General features: G+C 38.5%; 1 protein-coding gene across 17 annotated transcripts in view; it reads right to left on the reverse strand.

Annotated features, from left to right (window-relative positions):
* The window catches only part of smash (smallish), a 483,421-nt gene that overhangs the window by 77,322 nt on the left and 389,000 nt on the right, over nt 1-17,099 (reverse strand). For all 17 annotated transcript variants that reach the window (XM_067791824.1, XM_067791791.1, XM_067791784.1 and 14 more), the window contains 2 exons: nt 13,947-14,886; nt 206-412 (listed from right to left, as the gene is read on the reverse strand). In XM_067791824.1, coding sequence (XP_067647925.1) covers nt 206-412; nt 13,947-14,264 — 525 coding nt within the window. In that variant the 5' untranslated portion in view covers nt 14,265-14,886. The remainder of the gene's footprint in view (nt 1-205; nt 413-13,946; nt 14,887-17,099) is intronic.

Here is a 17,099-nt window from a genome sequence, read left to right on the forward strand (position 1 = left end):
GAAAAATCAAGAGGAGCACGACGCAAATTGGAAGAGAAGCTCGGCCTTAGATCTCTTCGGAGGTTATCGCGCCTTACATTTTTTTTTTACGTCTCTATTGTGTCGTCTGAGCTTTCTCGCTGCTATAATCAACATTCTTGTGAGAGGTAAAATCATTTATCTGGGATAAGCGCATACAAATTTTTCTAGAAGCAAAATTACTTACATTCTGCCAATCTTCGGGATCCTCCTTCTTAATCTCCTTAATCTTTTTCACTTCTTCAGCCTTCTTAAGCTGCTCCTGTGCTGTCTGATAGAGATTACATGGTTTGATCTGTACAAATTGCATCGGATTGTAGGGCGGTGGCGGCGGTGTGGGACGTGTAACGCGCGCTTTAGTCACATAAGGGGTGGGGTCTGGCGATATTATGGACTGCAAATAGAAAATAGAGAGCAAAAGAAATTTTAATTTAATACGAATAATAAATAAATTGTTTAATTAATTTAAATTTATTGCAAAAATGAGCATTTAAATGTTTTTTTTTTTTTTTAATTCAGTAACAAAATAAATTTGTATCCACATAATCAATGCTGTCTGGTCTCAGCAGGGAGTGCACAAAAAAAAAATGGCACCAGCCTGTCGCCAGTAGCCAACCAACTAGCGCCTCTGTATGCTTCTATGTGTGCTGAGGGTTTTGCGTAGGTGTTGCGGAATTTCATTTGTTATAATTTGCATTTTTTTATTAGCAAAACGTGTTGTAGGGTTCAAAATGACAACAACGCTACGCCGCCGTCTACTTATTGCATTATTATCTATCTATGCTTATGTTCATAAAAGTTCACCAGCACGTGGTAACGTTGATATTAATGTTCTACTACCTTAACCACCAGCAGCTTTAAACTTACCTTCTCAATTTAGCCACAAACGCTTGTCCTATTGTCACCCTTCAAGTGCGCCTCGACGGGCGCTCAAGCATTTACTCACATGCTCAATGCATCACTCAAGCAATAATTCATTCATTTATTCAATATTCTACGCAATAACAAGACAATTGAGGCGAGGGTTTATCGTCTAAATTATATGTGTTCCCCACTGTTTGTTTAACTACTTGAGACGTAGCATATGAACTTTAACCCTTTGAAAACCAAGTAAAGCATTTTAAGTCTTTTTATACCCAGCTGTACTTGTACACAGGGTATTCTAACTTTGATTGGATAACGGTTGGTTATACAGGTATAAAGGAATCGAGATAGATATTGACCTCCATATATCAAACTCATCAGTATCGAAAAAAAAATTTGATTGAGCCATGTCCGTCCGTCCGTCTGTCCGTTAACACGATAACTTGAGCCAATTTTGAGATATCTTGATAAAATTTGGTATGTAGGTTCTTGGACACTCATCTCAGATCGCTATTTAAAATGAACGAAATCGGACCATAACCACGCCCACTTTTTCGATATCGGAAAATTCGAAAAACCGAAAAAGTGCGATAATTCATTACCAAAGACGAATGAAGCGATGAAGCTTGGTAGGTGGGTTGACCTTATGACGCAGAATAGAAAATTAGTAAAATTTTGGATAATGGGCGCGACACCGCCCACTTTTGAAAGAAGGTAGTTTAAAACTTTTGCAAGCTGTAATTTGGCAGACGTTGAAGATATCATGATGAAATTTAGCAAGAACGTTACTCCTATTACTATATATGTACTCAATAAAAAATAGCAAAATCGGATGACGAACACGCCCACTTTAAAAAAAAAATTTTTAAGTCAAATTTTAACAAAAAATTTAATATCTTTACAGTATATAAGTAAATTATGTCAACACTCAACCCCAGTAATGATATGGTGCAACAAAAGACAAAAATAAAAGAAAATTTCAAAATGGGCGTGGCTCCGCCCTTTTTCATTTATTTGTCTGCAATACTTTTAATGCGATAAGTCGAACAAAAATTTACCAATCCTTGTGAAATTTGGCAGTGGCATAGATTCTATGACGATAACTGTTTTCTGTGAAAATGGGCGAAATCGGTTGAAGCCACGCCCAGTTTTTATACCCAGCCGGCTGTCTGTCCTTCCGCTCGGCCGTTAAAACGATAACTTGAGCAAAAATCGACTAAACTTAGTTTACGTACATATCTGAACTCGCTTTATCGTGGTATTTATACCGAAATCCGACTATGACCACGCCCACTTTTTCGCTATCGAAAATTACGAAAAATGAAAAAAAATGCCATAATTCTATACCAAATACGAAAAAAGGGATGAAACATGGTAATTGGATTGGTTTATTGACGCAAAATATAACTTTAGAGAAAACTTTATAAAATGGGTGTCACACCTACCAAATTAAGTATAAGAAAATGAAACAGTTCTGCAGGGCGAAATCAAAAGCCCTCGGAATCTTGGCAGGAATAATGTTCGTGGTATTACATATATAAATAAATTAGCGGTACCCGACAGATGATGTTCTGGGTCACCCTGGTCCAAATTTAGGTCGATATCTCGAAAACGCCTTCACATATAAACCTAAGGGCCGATTCCTTTTAAAACCCTCATTAATACCTTTAATTTGATACCCATATCATACAAACACCCCTGGCCCACTTTTATGGGCATATCTCGAAAAGGCGTCCACCTATAGAACTAAGGCCCACACCATTTTAAATAATCATTAGCCCATTTCATTTGATACCCATATCGTACAAACGCATTGTAGAGTCACCCCTGGTCCACCTTTATGGCGATATCCCGAAATGGCGTCCACCTAGAGAACTATGGCCCACTCTCTTTTCAAATACTCTTTAATACCTTCCATTTGATACCCATGTCATACAAACACATTCCAGGGTTACCCTAAGTTCACTTTCCTACATGGTGATTTTCCCTTTTTTTCTCCAAAACTCTCAGCTGAGTATGCAATTACATTAATGTTACACACGAACTTAGCCTTCCTTAATTGTTTTTATATAAACTTGAATGTGGGTTTCTCTAAATGTGGTTGACTATTTTGGGGCGGGGACCGTGGTGTTGTGGTAGCATGCTCCGCCTTTCACACTGAAGGTCTTGGGTTTAACTCACGGGCAAGGTTAGGTTAAGTTGAACTGCCCGGTCAATAAAGACCTCACATAGACTGAATGTGTCCATAGTGTTACCAGAATTATTTGACGACCAAACGGAAGAACCCCAATCGGGTGCCAGGACATATGTTATAGAATAGCTCCGTCCTCTTCGCAAATACTAGCAGTTTTCAAGGACCCAGCTTTATTTCGGCCTCCAAATCTGGCAAATTTGCGTCGCACCCCTAATAGGTGAAGCCTTGACCTGGCGAGCGCAGGACACGAACACAGAACGTGCCTAATCGTTTCTTCCTGCAGCTCACACTTCCCACACTTGCCGTTAATGACGCGGCCTAACTCATAAGCATGTGACGCCTGAAGGCAGTGTCCAGTCAGTATGTACATCGTAAGCCTTAAGTCTTCTCTCTTCAGAGATATGAGCTACTTTAAATGAGCTACATTTGTATTGTGGCGAATATTAGCATCACTATGCTGTTAGTAAATAACCACAACAACAAAAAAAGCAAGCAGCCACACTTATGTACATGTACATATTAATACAATCAGCCACACTTACATAGAATGCGACGAAGAATATTCCACATACATTTTTTTTTTTTTTTGTAGGGAGGCTGAAAAATGCCTAATGCACCATAATTGCTGCCGTCGCCGCAACCGTGTGTCCGTAGACTAAAAAACAGCCCCGTTCTGGAACCGTCGCCCACCCCGGCACCACTTTCGCATTACTTCAGGGTGGCGTTCCATATTTCTCATTTTTTAAGAGCCTACTGTTGTCCCTGCGTCCAGGTTCCCGCTATTTGCTCTGAGTGTTCATTTAATCGCCACTGCTTCGCATGCGCATTTCTCTGCGCTCCTTCTCAGCATCCATCAGGCGTGCCATTACTATAAATGCCATTTTGCTCACTGAAGTCCAGCACTCTTTCCTGTCGCACATATGTGATACTAAATTTCTCGTGGTAGGTTCCTCCCCAAAGACTCCATGCAAGGTGAGTCTTTCTTCGTGGAAACGGGGGCAGTGGAACATGACGTGTTCTGCGTTTTCTAACTCCGTGGTACACATTGGGCAATGAAGATCTTCCTCTATCCTACGCTTCCATAAATACTCTTTGAAACCGCCATGTCCACTCATTATCTGCGTGAGATGGTAGTTCAGTTCGCCGTGCTTCCGCTCATTCCATTGAGCTACGTTCCAAACTAGTGTGAAAGTCCAACGCCCTTTACTCGAGGCCTCCCACCGTTCTTGCTATTGTTTGTGTCCTTGCTCTTTTCTTGTCTTCTTCAGATGGTCGCTCGATATTAGTGTTATACAGATCGGCCATTTCGCTTGCCAGTAAGTCCACTGGGATTTTCCGGGTTAGAACCAGGATCGCGTCGTCGGACACCGTCCCATAAGCACTTGCTATTCTTAAAGAAGCAAGTCGGTACGCTGCTAATATATATTTTTGATGGCTCTGTTTAGATCCATACCACACTGGTGCTGCGTATAGTATTATTGAGCTGGTTACTGTGGACAATAGCTGACGTGTAGCTTCGCTCGGACCACCAATGTTAGGCATTATTCGCATAAGTGATCCATTAACTTTGGTAATTTTCTCCCCCACCGCTCTGAAGTGCTCTTTGAAAGCTAACTTAGAGTCAATGTGCACTCCTAAGTATTTTAAGGAATCCTTTGAGGTGATTTGGTGATCCCCGACAGTTAAGACTAACTCGTTCGCCGACCGTTCCACATACATAATCAGCAGTTTAAAGCAAAGAGATTGTCTCACATACACATATGTAGTAATCAGCTAAGAACAGAAGTTGTTACTGACACATACACACGCATATAGCTAAATAGCCAAGTATGCGATACAACTGTTCCATGTATCGCGAAAAGTCTGAACCTAAGGAGAAATATGCGAACGAGGCAACAGAGAGTATGAAAGCAGCACAAGTTGAGGAATAACTAACCAGTTTGATTTAAACACGCTATTAGTTGTGAAGTACTACTCCCAAAGTAGTCTAAATAAAGCCCATTATTCGACAGTTCAGCGACTGAACATTAGCAAAGGTGCATAATTATCAGAAATTCCCAACATTCGTTACAGTATAATCCAGTTTTGTTTCCGCTTTCGGTAAACTCACTTTCGTAGCATCACTAGTTGATATATGCACATATAGTTGTGTTAATGGCTGCAGTTAAAATGTCAGTTGGTCGTTCCGTTGTTGGTCGAAGTGAAGGCGTCTCAACGTACCGTTTTAATGTGGTTTATTGACTTTTTGAGTGCTTTTCTTCTGTTCAGCTGGAGCAGTTACTTAGCACTCACTACACATATTTATATACATAGTAAGTTAAGTGTAAGTATGAGTTTAGCCTTGATGCATTACCGGTGTTTGCAGATATCAGTGCTTAAGAAATGCTGTTAAAGACATTTTGTGGTGTTTCCTTTTTTATGCAGCTCTTGCAAACAGTATCAATATTGATTTTGTATTATTGTTACAAATATGCCTAAGGCAGGAAATGCTCGTATTTAAGCTGCTATCTGTCAGCGGTTACTCATATAATCTAGTATCTCGTTTGTCTATTATGTAAATTAAGTAGAGATATTTGTGGTTTTATTTTGTTATTGAATGCTTACAACTATTTGCTAATAATTCATAGTTAATTATATTAATAATTATGGCTTGTGGCGAACAGCTTAAATGAAATGATGAATATTGATGTAAATATGCAACAAATTTCAACAAAATATGTATGTACATATGTAGATACGTATAAGTCAAAACCACTTGGAATTGATGCCTGTCTCCTGATTTGGTGAAATGTTTTGACGTAATATGACACTTACGCCTTTTATGGAAAGGGCTTGGAAGGGCTAAAATGAGGAAGGCACATCAAGCGCCCTTACCATCATCAATCACAAAGGCGACAGCATCTCACACCCAGAAACCGGGCTATATATTTTCGAAGTATTTTGATACGATGAATCAAAATCTGGCCTCAAAATTGCTCTATCAGCTCTGGTTTTCGCGAAATTTTTCTTAAAATAAGTCTTATTTACCTAAATATCTCACACCACAAGTGGGCTAACCAACTTAACTCCTAATCCACCAACCCCCACGTATCTCCGAACGAAAACATCTGCAAGGCTACATAACCTCAAATATGTGCAAAAACGGTGTTTTTTGCACTTTTAGGTCAGGATATCTCGAAAGCCGGAGATGATAGAACAAATCTGAGATTTGGATTAAGCGCATCATAAACCTTCGGAAATATATAGTCTGGTTTCTGGGTCTGAACGTTGGTTAAATTTTGTCGGCCTGTGTTATTCAAAATGTATACCAAGCCGGACATCATAAGAAAATAGGGAGGTCTAACTGTATTCAGCGGAGCTTAGCGCTGGAATTAAAGATTAGTAAACTTCCAACAGTTTTAATAAGTTTTTGATTACGATAATTAAGGAGGTGTTTACGGATAGGTTGAAATTAGCTAGAGAACGGCTAACAGATTTCTTCGTCACCAGTGATTTGACCACCCATCCCTAATTGGAGGAGTACCGCTAGTGGCGTCTGACGGGGTAATGTATCTTGGGTTTATTCTTGACAGCAAGCTGTCGTGGTATTTAATGTAGAGGACTGGTCTAGGAGTGATTTGATTGCCTTGTACTCCGTTCGCCAATAATTCAATCAAGCCGATTTACTTCTTTGAAATTCTGGTTTGGTGGTCAGCACTAATGGCTTTTGCCGCAGCAGGCTTAAACCGGTAAAGCAAATGGCAATGATGAATGTTGATACTACCGACTGTTTTGTTTTTATGTATAATTTTCTTTAATCGGGTTTCCAGTCAAAATAATCAGAAAAACGCCTTTATTATTTTATTGCCGACGTTTCGACCGTTTATTGTGGTCTTCTTCAGGGTTTAAAAATCTCTGCGTTCTTCTTCGTCAGGTTTTTCTTTATATATATGTGTTTCGAAATAAAACATAGTCACTTTAATACTCAATTAAAGGGAACGGAAATTATTTTACAATTTAAAATTACTATTTTCAATACACAAACCACAATTTATACTTCAAACTCTAATTTGTATGTAAGTACATATGTATACATATTTGACGTTTTCGCAATGATGAATGACCGGTGCACTTCTCACAAAACCTATACTGGCATTAAAAGAAATGCTTAATCTGTAACCGATTGACAGTGTGGGTACGATGGCCGTAGGCCGGGCAGCAAAAAGGATTCGAGAAGGGGAATACATGTATTCTGGCCGGCATCAACCTAATCTCTAGTCGGACAAACTACTGTTTGCTGGCATTTATGCATGTTGCTAAAATCACCACTTATTTCCCCATAGACAGCTCCAAGCTGGATTTGGGGGGATATTCTGCCAGGAGCTCGGTGTCAGCTCGAAATATAGGCTGGTAGATCACTCCAGCGTCCTCAGGGGGAGGTCATAGCTTTTAAGGATGCTGAAGTTGGGATGCTACCCATCTTTATAACTGAGGATTGTTTGAGGATTTGAGGATTGTTTGACCTCACAAGAAGTGGCGTTGAACTAATTTTTAAGAAAAACAAGTAAGGAAGGCTAAGTTCGGGTGTAACCGAACATTACATACTCAGTTGAGAGCTATGGAGACAAAATAAGGAAAATCACCATGTAGGAAAATGAACCTAGGGTAACCCTGGAATGTGGTTGTATGACATGTGTATCAAATGGAAGGTATTAAAGAGTATTTTAAGAGAGAGTAGGCCATAGTTCTATGGATGGACGCCATTTAGGGATATCGCCATAAAGGTGGACCAGGGCTGACTCTAGAATTTGTTTGTACGATATGGGTATCAAATGAAAGGTGTTACTGAGCATTTTAAGAGGGAGTGGGCCTTAGGTCTATCGGTGGACGCCTTTTAGAGATATCGCCATTAAGGTGGACCAGGGGTGACTCTAGAATGTGTTTGTACGATATGGGTATCAAATGAAAGGTGGTAATGAGTATTTTAAAAGGGAATGAGCTTTAGTTCTATAGGTGAACGCCTTTTCGAGAAATCGCCATAAAGGTGGACCAGGGGTGACTCCAGAATATGTTTGTACGATATGGGTATCAAATGAAAGCTGTTAATGAGCATTTTGAAAAGGAGTGATCCTTAGTTCCATAGGTGGACGCCGTTTCGAGATATCGCCATAAAGGTGGACCAGGGGTGTCTCTAGAATGTGTTTGTACGATATGGGAATCAAATGAAAGGTGTTACTGAGCATTTTAAGAGGGAGTGGGCATGAGGTCTATAGGTGGACGCCTTTTCGAGATATCGTCATTAGGGTGGGCCAGGGGTGACTCTAGAATGTGTTTGTACGATATGGGTATCAAACGAAAAGTGTTACTGAGCATTTTAAGAGGGAGTGGGCATTAGGTCTATAGGTGGACGCCTTTTCGAAATGTCGCCATTAGGGTGGGCCAGGGGTGACTCTAGAATGTGTTTGTATCAGGCATGCTTAACGAACGAAACGATATCATTTCGTTACGATAATCAACGCTAATAAACGAAACGAAGTCACTTCGTTTCGTTTATTAACGTTAAGATCGTCAAATTAACGTTAATTTGTCGTTCTTAACGTTAATAAACGAAACGAAATGACTTCGTTTCGTTTATTAACGTTGATTATCGTAACGAAATGATATCGTTTCGTTCGTTAAGCATGCCTGGTTTGTATGATATGGGTATCAAATGAAAGATGGTAATGAGTATTTTAAAATGGAGTATTCCTTAGTTCTATAGGTGGACGCCTTTTCGAGATATCGCCATAAAGGTAGACCAAGGGTGACTCTAGAATGTTTGTACGATATGGGTATCAAACGAAAGGTGTTACTGAGCATTTTAAGAGGGAGTGGGCAAGAGGTCTATAGGTGGACGCCTTTTCGAGATATCGTCATTAGGGTGGGCCAGGGGTGACTCTAGAATGTGTTTGTACGATATGGGTATCAAGCGAAAGGTGTTACTGAGCATTTTAAGAGGGATTGGGCATTAGGTCTATAGGTGGACGCCTTTTCGAGATATCGCCATTAGGGTGGGCCAGGGGTGACTCTAGAATGTTTGTACGATATGGGTATCAAACGAAAGGTGTTACTGAGCATTTTAAGAGGGAGTAGGCATTAGGTCTATAGGTGGACGCCTTTTCGAGATATCGCCATTAGGGTGGGCCAGGGGTGACTCTAGAATGTGTTTGTACGATATGGGTATCAAATGAAAGGTGGTAATGAGTATTTTAAAAGGGAGTAATCCTTAGTTCTATAGGTGGACGCCTTTTCGAGATATCGCCATAAAGGTGGACCAAGGGTGACTCTAGAATGTTTGTACGATATGGGAATCAAACAAAAGGTGTTACTGAGCATTTTAAGAGGGAGTGGGCATTAGGTCTATAGGTGGACGCCTTTTAGAGATATCGCCATTAGGGTGGGCCATGGGTGACTCTAGAATGTTTGTACGATATGGGTATCAAACGAAAGGTGTTACTGAGCATTTTAAGAGGGAGTGGGCATTAGTTCTATAGGTGGACGCCTTTTCGAGATATCGCCATAAAGGTGGACCAAGGGTGACTCTAGAATGTTTGTACGATATGGGTATCAAACGAAAGGTGTTACTGAGCATTTTAAGAGGGAGTGGGCATTAGGTCTATAGGTGGACGCCTTTTCGAGATATCGCCATTAGGGTGGGCCATGGGTGACTCTAGAATGTTTGTACGATATGTGTATCAAACGAAAGGTGTTACTGAGCATTTTAAGAGGGAGTGGACATTAGGTCTATAGGTGGACGCCTTTTCGAGATATCGCCATTAGGGTGGGCCAGGGGTGACTCTAGAATGTGTTTGTACGATATGGATATCAAATTAAAGGTATTAATGAGGGTTTTAAAAGCGAGTGACCCTTAGATGTATATGTGAAGGCGTTCTCGCGATATCGACCAAAATGTGGACCAGGTGATCCAGAAAATCATCTGTCGGGTACTGATAATTTATTTATATATGCAATACCACTAACAGTATTCCTGCCAAGATTCCAAGGGCTGTTGATTTCGCCTTGTAGAACTTTTTCATTTTCTTCTACTTAATATGGTAGGTGTCACACCCATTTTACAAAGTTTTTTCCAAAGTTATATTTTGCGTCAATAAACCAATCCAGTTACCATGTTTCATCCCTTTTTTCGTATTGGTATAAAATTACGGCATTTTTTTCATTTTTCGTAATTTTCGATATCGATAAAGTGGGCGTGGTTATGGTCGGATTTCGGCCATTTTTTATAGCAGATAAGTACGTGGGCTAAGTTTAGTAAAGATATATCGGTTTTTGCTCAAGTTATTGTGTTAACGGCCGAGCGGAAGGACAGACGGTGGACTGTGTATAAAAACTGGGCGTGGCTTCCACCGATTTCGCCCATTTTCACTGAGAACAGTTACCGTCATAGAATCTATGCCCCTACTAAATTTGAGAAGGATTGGTAAATTTTTGTTCGACTTATGGCATTAAAAGTATTCTAGACAAACTAAATGAAAATGGGCGGAGCCACGCCCATTTTGAAATTTTCTTTTATTTGTGTATTTTGTTGCATCATATCATTACTGGAGTTGAATTTTGACTTAATTTACTTATATACAGTAAAGATATTAAATTTTTTGTTAAAATTTGAATTAAAAAATTTTTTTTTTTTAAAGTGGACGTGTTCTTCATCCAATTTTGCTAATTTGTATTTAGCACATATATAGTAATAGTAATAACGTTCCTGCCAAATTTCATCATGATATCTTCAACGACTGCCAAATTACAGCTTGCAAAACTTTTAAATTACCTTCTTGTAAAAGTGGGCGGTGCCACGCCCATTGTCCAAAATCTTGCTAATTTTCTATTCTCCGGCATAACGTCAACCCATCTACCAAGTTTCATCGCTTTAACCTCCTTTGGCAATGAATTATCGCATTTTTTCGGTTTTTCGAAATTTTCGATATCGAAAAAGTGGGCGTGGTTATGGTCCGATATCGTTCATTTTAAATAGCCATCTGAGATGAGTGCCCAAGAATCTACATACCAAATTTCATCAAGATACCTCAAAATTTACTCAAGTTATCGTGTTAACGGACAGACGGACGGACGGACGGACGGACGGACGGACATGGCTCAATCAAATTTTTTTTCGATACTGATGATTTTGATATATGGAAGTCTATATCTATCTCGATTCCTTTATACCTGTATAACCAACCGTTATCCAATCAAAGTTAATATACTCTGTGAGCTCTGCTCAACTGAGTATAAAAAATTAATTTTGTGCCAGGGCGCAGAGACTACCCTAGCAGAGCAGACATTTGAGAACTGAACGTGGCTACCAGACACTTTGGAATTTCGCTGGGCACTCGCTTCTGGGCTGGTGGATATCGAGTCAGCTAAGCAGATGTTGATGCGATAGCACTGGTGGGTGTGTCAAGGTCCTTCTGGGCAGTTTTTGGCTCTACGTGCACGGCGGAGATATAAGGGTTCTCCCCCGAGCGACCGAGGAGCAGTGGTGTAAAGACGGGAAAAGAAGATGAATGAGTACTGACAAGAGATAATAACAGAGAAGACAGGTCTAAGGATAGAATTAGAGAAAGGGAGAAAGAGCAGAAATATGAGAATAATTAGTGATGAAGAGGGAATGGAAGACCAAGTAGGATTAGAGATGAAATAGCGAACGGAAAGAGAAGAAGAGTTAGTTATGAAACTTATTAAAATGTATTTCAAATACGTAAGTAAATCAAAGTTCTGGCGGGACAATTTTCAGCCTAGCTTAGTATGTAGAATACATTTTTCCGGCAAACAGACCAGTGATCGACATATTCGAAAAAATTTCGTTATGGGGCAAATTTCTGATATTTGGTACATAAGTAGCTTAACATTGGCAATAATATGTACAACCTTTCATCGGGAAAACGGTAAAGGGACTAGTCTCTCGAAAAAAATTTGTTGTGGTGCGATTTACTTGAAATAGATGGACAACGTAAAGAGGAAAAGGGAATAAAAAGGGAAGGCGAAGGGGAGGCATAGACCAAGGAAAAGAAGAAGATATGTGAGAGATTGAAAAAGGAAGAGAGAGATATTAGCCAAAATAAGAGAGAACCATGTAGAAGGAGAAGATATGAAAGAGGAACGGAAAAGGAGGACCGAGTAATAGGAGTTTTTAAAATTATTTTAAAACATAACTAATGTTTGAGCAGGACATCGTCTACTGGCTGTACTAGTAAGGTAATACCAAGACTCGGTAATTGAAAACCAAAGTCTTCTCACGGATATTCATGAAGTCCTTATTTCATCGCACCTCTTCCTTTCAACTGGGAATCTGTGGTAGGCAGAGCCCCGCCTGGTAAATATGTGTACCTATCAAACGCCTTCTGTAGTAAGTTACTAAACAACACTTCAGACGACTACCGCAATGCTAATCTATCACTGAAACCATCACTGTAAGAGGTAACACATTTAGTCGTGTTAATAATTGGCATTGCAGGGTGTAATGGGGTGCTATTAATGGGCGTAATCAGAAAATTTTAAAGATCCTTCGGAAGATGGATCCATTAGGGAACATTGGTGGAGCGAATAGAGTTTCTTTCGGGGGAGTACTTTCTGCGAATTGGGTTTGTATTTCGGATTCAGATTGTATACGTTTGGGACCTTGTACGAAATATCTCTGCGACTATTTTAAATTCATATAAAAATTGTTTTGGTTATCAATCCGGGTGCAGTTTGCTACCTCTTCTGGGGGCCTACTCTGTATTGCGATGCGAAAGAAAAAATACGCGAAATCGCAAAATCGGTACTCTGTATCTTGACATTCGCATGTATATTTTGACTTTCGCATTCACATTTTGCCCATTCGCAATTTTTCTCCCTTTTCGTATTGCCGGCACTCTGTAAAGCGAAAACGAATGTCAAACAGCATTCATTTTCGCATTTTTCTTGCTACAAGTAATAGGCATTCGCATTGTTCAAATATGTAAGTATTAATTGATGATTTTATAAATTGATATCTTTATATTCATTTAAAAATATATAGGACAACTCAAAAAACAAAACAAACACAAAAGCAACAATTTGTAATCCTAATGGACTTAAAATACATAAATAAATAACAATTAAATCGAAACCACTTTTTTATAAAGCATTTCTATTTGAAATCATGTGAAACTAGCAATATTTCCCATTCTATGATTTTCCACGTTTTCTGTATTTATCACGTTCACTTCTTCCAGTTCAATTTCTGAACTGGGAGGATTTCTTCATTTAAATCAATCCTTTCTTCATTTAAATCGTTCCATAATGCTACAGAATCCTTTTTTTAATTTGTTCAACAAAAATTAATCGTTTGCCGAAATTGTAATCGCCTTGTTTCTTTTGTTCTTTTTCTTTGAGTTTGGTCAGTGATGCATACTCAAGCAAAAAAATAGCGAAAAATAAAAAAGCGACATTGTTAGCGATGCGATAGCGCTACAGAGTTCCAATTACCTTTCGCATCGCAATTTATTTTCGCATCGCACTGCCTTTCGCATCGCAATACAGAGTAGGCCCCTGGTTTATTTCTGTGCCACATCGGGAGCAATTCGGGATTGTTCGGCACTGACAAATTATCACTTCGTGAGCATTTCATGTTTCAAAACGGATCTCAAGAGTTCTAAGAATTATTTTCAAGCAAGCTTAAAGATGCAATAGAAACCGGTTTGAATTATAAAGCTTATAACAAAATTTTCAACTTTTGTCCAGAAAACAAAAATTTGAAAAAATTCTTGATTTTTTTAGAATATTTCAGGCAATTTTGGTAGCTGAGAGTGTGTGGTGATGAAATAAAGTAAATATATTTTAACAGGAAGTCATACAAATCTGCGCAACTTACCGTTTTCTTACAAACACCATTTGTGTTGTTGCCGCCATTATGGCCATTTGTTGATGACGTTGTTGACGTTTGCGATGTTGTTGATGTCTGTGATGTTGACATTTTACTGTCATTTAACTCTTTGGCCTCCATATCGTCATACGTAAATTCACGTTGTACTGCCCCACCTGTTTCCTTTTCACCGCTATTTGCTTGTAAATTTTCTGCAGTTGGCAATAATTGCTCGTTTTCTTGTTGTTGCTGTTGCTGTTGCTGCTCCGTCTGCGACACGATTTGTTGTTGCGTGTTGTTGATCGTATGTTCACATTCTGTAGGCATTTCAAGTTCAATTACAACGAATTTTCTTCAGTGTTGTGTAAATTCTTTTTTTCACGCTTCTTTTTTTTAGTATTTCTATCGCTGTAATTAAGTTTTCTGTTGATATTTCTTTTCTTTGTAGGGACTTAGTTACTATTTAACGGTATTGTTTACTTTGCTGCAGTGTGTGAAACTTTGTAATCAAAAAATCACGCTGCGTGGCACGTAGCACAAACAAAAATCTCGAATTGATATTGAAATTGTTTGCTTGTTTGCTCAAGACGGTTTTTTTTGCTTTAATTTTTTGTTAATCTAAAAATCTTGTTTATTTTTATTTTTTTTTTTTTTGTTTTTATTTTTTGGTTACTAGTATTTCCCTTTTCCTCTTTGGCGCGTGCTTATTCTCTGTTGAGCGTGAAGTTTATGGCTTATTTTTTTAGTAATTTGATTTCATTCCAGTTCCGGCGTGTCTAATTTAGTGCTTTGCCAGTATTGCCCACGCCCTTTGCTTGCGTTTTCAATTGTTGGCTGCATTTGTTGTTGTTTTAAGCACGTTCTTGTTTGTTTATACAGCTGTTGGCTTGAGTTTTTGTTGTCGTTGTATTTTTTTGTTGCTGCATTTAGTAGTTTCGTATTTCAATAACTGCAAATGATAAGCGTAATAAACTTATTTACTTTATCAGAAAGAAATTAATTTGTGGAAAATATTCATTAACTTTTTTTTCAATAAATACATTTTTTTAGCTACTAATATTAATTTTATTGTGAAATCATTAATTTAAAATTGTTTTTTAAACTGAAATTACTTCATAGCGACAAAGTAGATATAAAAAACGCACGTTGGCGGTCCCCCTACATAAATCTTCAAGATGGATTACAGTCTAAACAAAATATCCAAAAAAGGGCATCCACCTAAATGAAGTGCGTGTCAAAATTTCTTAGAAATAGTTTTTGTTTTTTTTTTTGATTTTGCACAAATCACTTTTTATACTCAGTTGATTGGATAACGGTTGGTTGTACAGGTATAAAGGAATCGAGATAGATATAGACTTCCATATATCAAAATCATCAGGATCGAAAATAAATTTGATTGAGCCATGTCCGTCCGTCCGTCCGTCCGTTAACACGATAACTTGAGTAAATTTTGAGGTATCTTGATGAAATTTGGTATGTAGGTTCCTGGGCACTCATTTCAGATCGCTATTTAAAATGAACAATATCGGACTATAACCACGCCCACTTTTTCGATATCGAAAATTTCGAAAAACCGAAAAAGTGCGATAATTCATTACAAAAGACAGCTAAAGCGACGAAACTTGGTAGGTGAGTTGAACTTATGACGCAGAATAGAAAATTAGTAAAATTTTGGACAAGGGGCGTGGCACAGCCCACTTTTAAAAGAAGGTAATTTAAAAATTTTGCAAGCTGTAATTTGGCAGTCGTTGAAGATATAATAATGAAATTTGGCAGGAAAGTTACTACTATTACTATATGTATGCTTAATGAAAATTAGCAAAATCGGAGAACGACCACGCCCACTTTTAAAAAAATTTGTTTTTAAGTAAATTTTTAACAAAAAATTTAATATCTTTTCAGTATATAAGTAACTTATGTCAACATTCAACTCCAGTCATGATATGATGCAACAAAATACAAAAATAAAAGAAAATTTCAAAATGGGCGTGGCTCCGCCCTTTTTCATTTGATTTGTCTAGGATACTTTTAATGCCATAAGTCGAACAAAAATTTACCAATCCTCGTGAAATTTGGTAGTGTGTTAGATCCTAGGACGATAACTGTTTTCTATGAAAAAGGGCGAAATCGGTTGAAGCCATGCCCAGCTTTTGTACACAGTTGACCGTCGTTCCTCCCGCTCGGCCGTTAACACGATAGCTTGAGCAAAAATCGATATATCTTTACTAAACTCAGTTAACGTACTTATCTGAACTCACTTTGTATTGGTATAAAAAATGGCCGAAATCCGGCTATGACCACGCCTACTTTTTTGATATCGAAAATTACGAATAATGAAAAAGATGCAATAATGCCATACCAAATACGAAAAAAGGTATAAAACATGGTAATTGGTTTGGTTTATTGACGAAAATATAACTTTAGAAAAAACTTTGCAAAAAGGTTGTGACACCTCCCATATTAAGTAGAAGAAAATGAAAATGTTCTGCGGGGCGAAATCAAAACCCCTTGGAATCTTGGCAGGACTACTGTTCGTGGTATGACATATATAAATAAATTAGCGGTACCCGACAGATGATGTTCTGGGTCACCCTGGTCCACATTTTGGTCGATATCTCGAAAATGAAAACGCCTTCACATATACAACTACCACCACTCCCTTTTAAAACCCTCATTAATACATTTAATTTGATACATATATCGTACAAACATATTCTAGAGTCATCCCTGGTCCACCTTTATGGCGATATCTCGAAAAGGCGTCCACATATAGAACTAAGGCCCACGCCCTTTTAAAATACTGATTAACACCCTTCATTTGATACCCATATCGTACAAACATATTCTAGAGTCATCCCTGGTCCACCTTTATGGCGATATCTCGAAAAGGCCCACTCTCTCTAAAAAAACTCTATAATACCTTCCATTTGATACACATGTCATACAAACACATTCCAGGGTGACCCTAGGTTAATTTTCTTACATGGCGATTTTCCCTTATTTTGTCTCCAGAGCTCTCAGCTGAGTATGTAATGTTCGGTTACACCCGAACTTAGCCTTCCTTACTTGTTTTTTTTTTTTTTTTTGATTTTGCACAAACCACGTTTTTCAATCTCAGTTTACGTGGGCTGACCAATGTTAACGTTTGGATGGTCATGTAAA

Source organism: Eurosta solidaginis, chromosome 1 (assembly GCF_040869045.1).
Source record: "Eurosta solidaginis isolate ZX-2024a chromosome 1, ASM4086904v1, whole genome shotgun sequence".
NCBI lineage: Eukaryota > Metazoa > Arthropoda > Insecta > Diptera > Tephritidae > Eurosta > Eurosta solidaginis.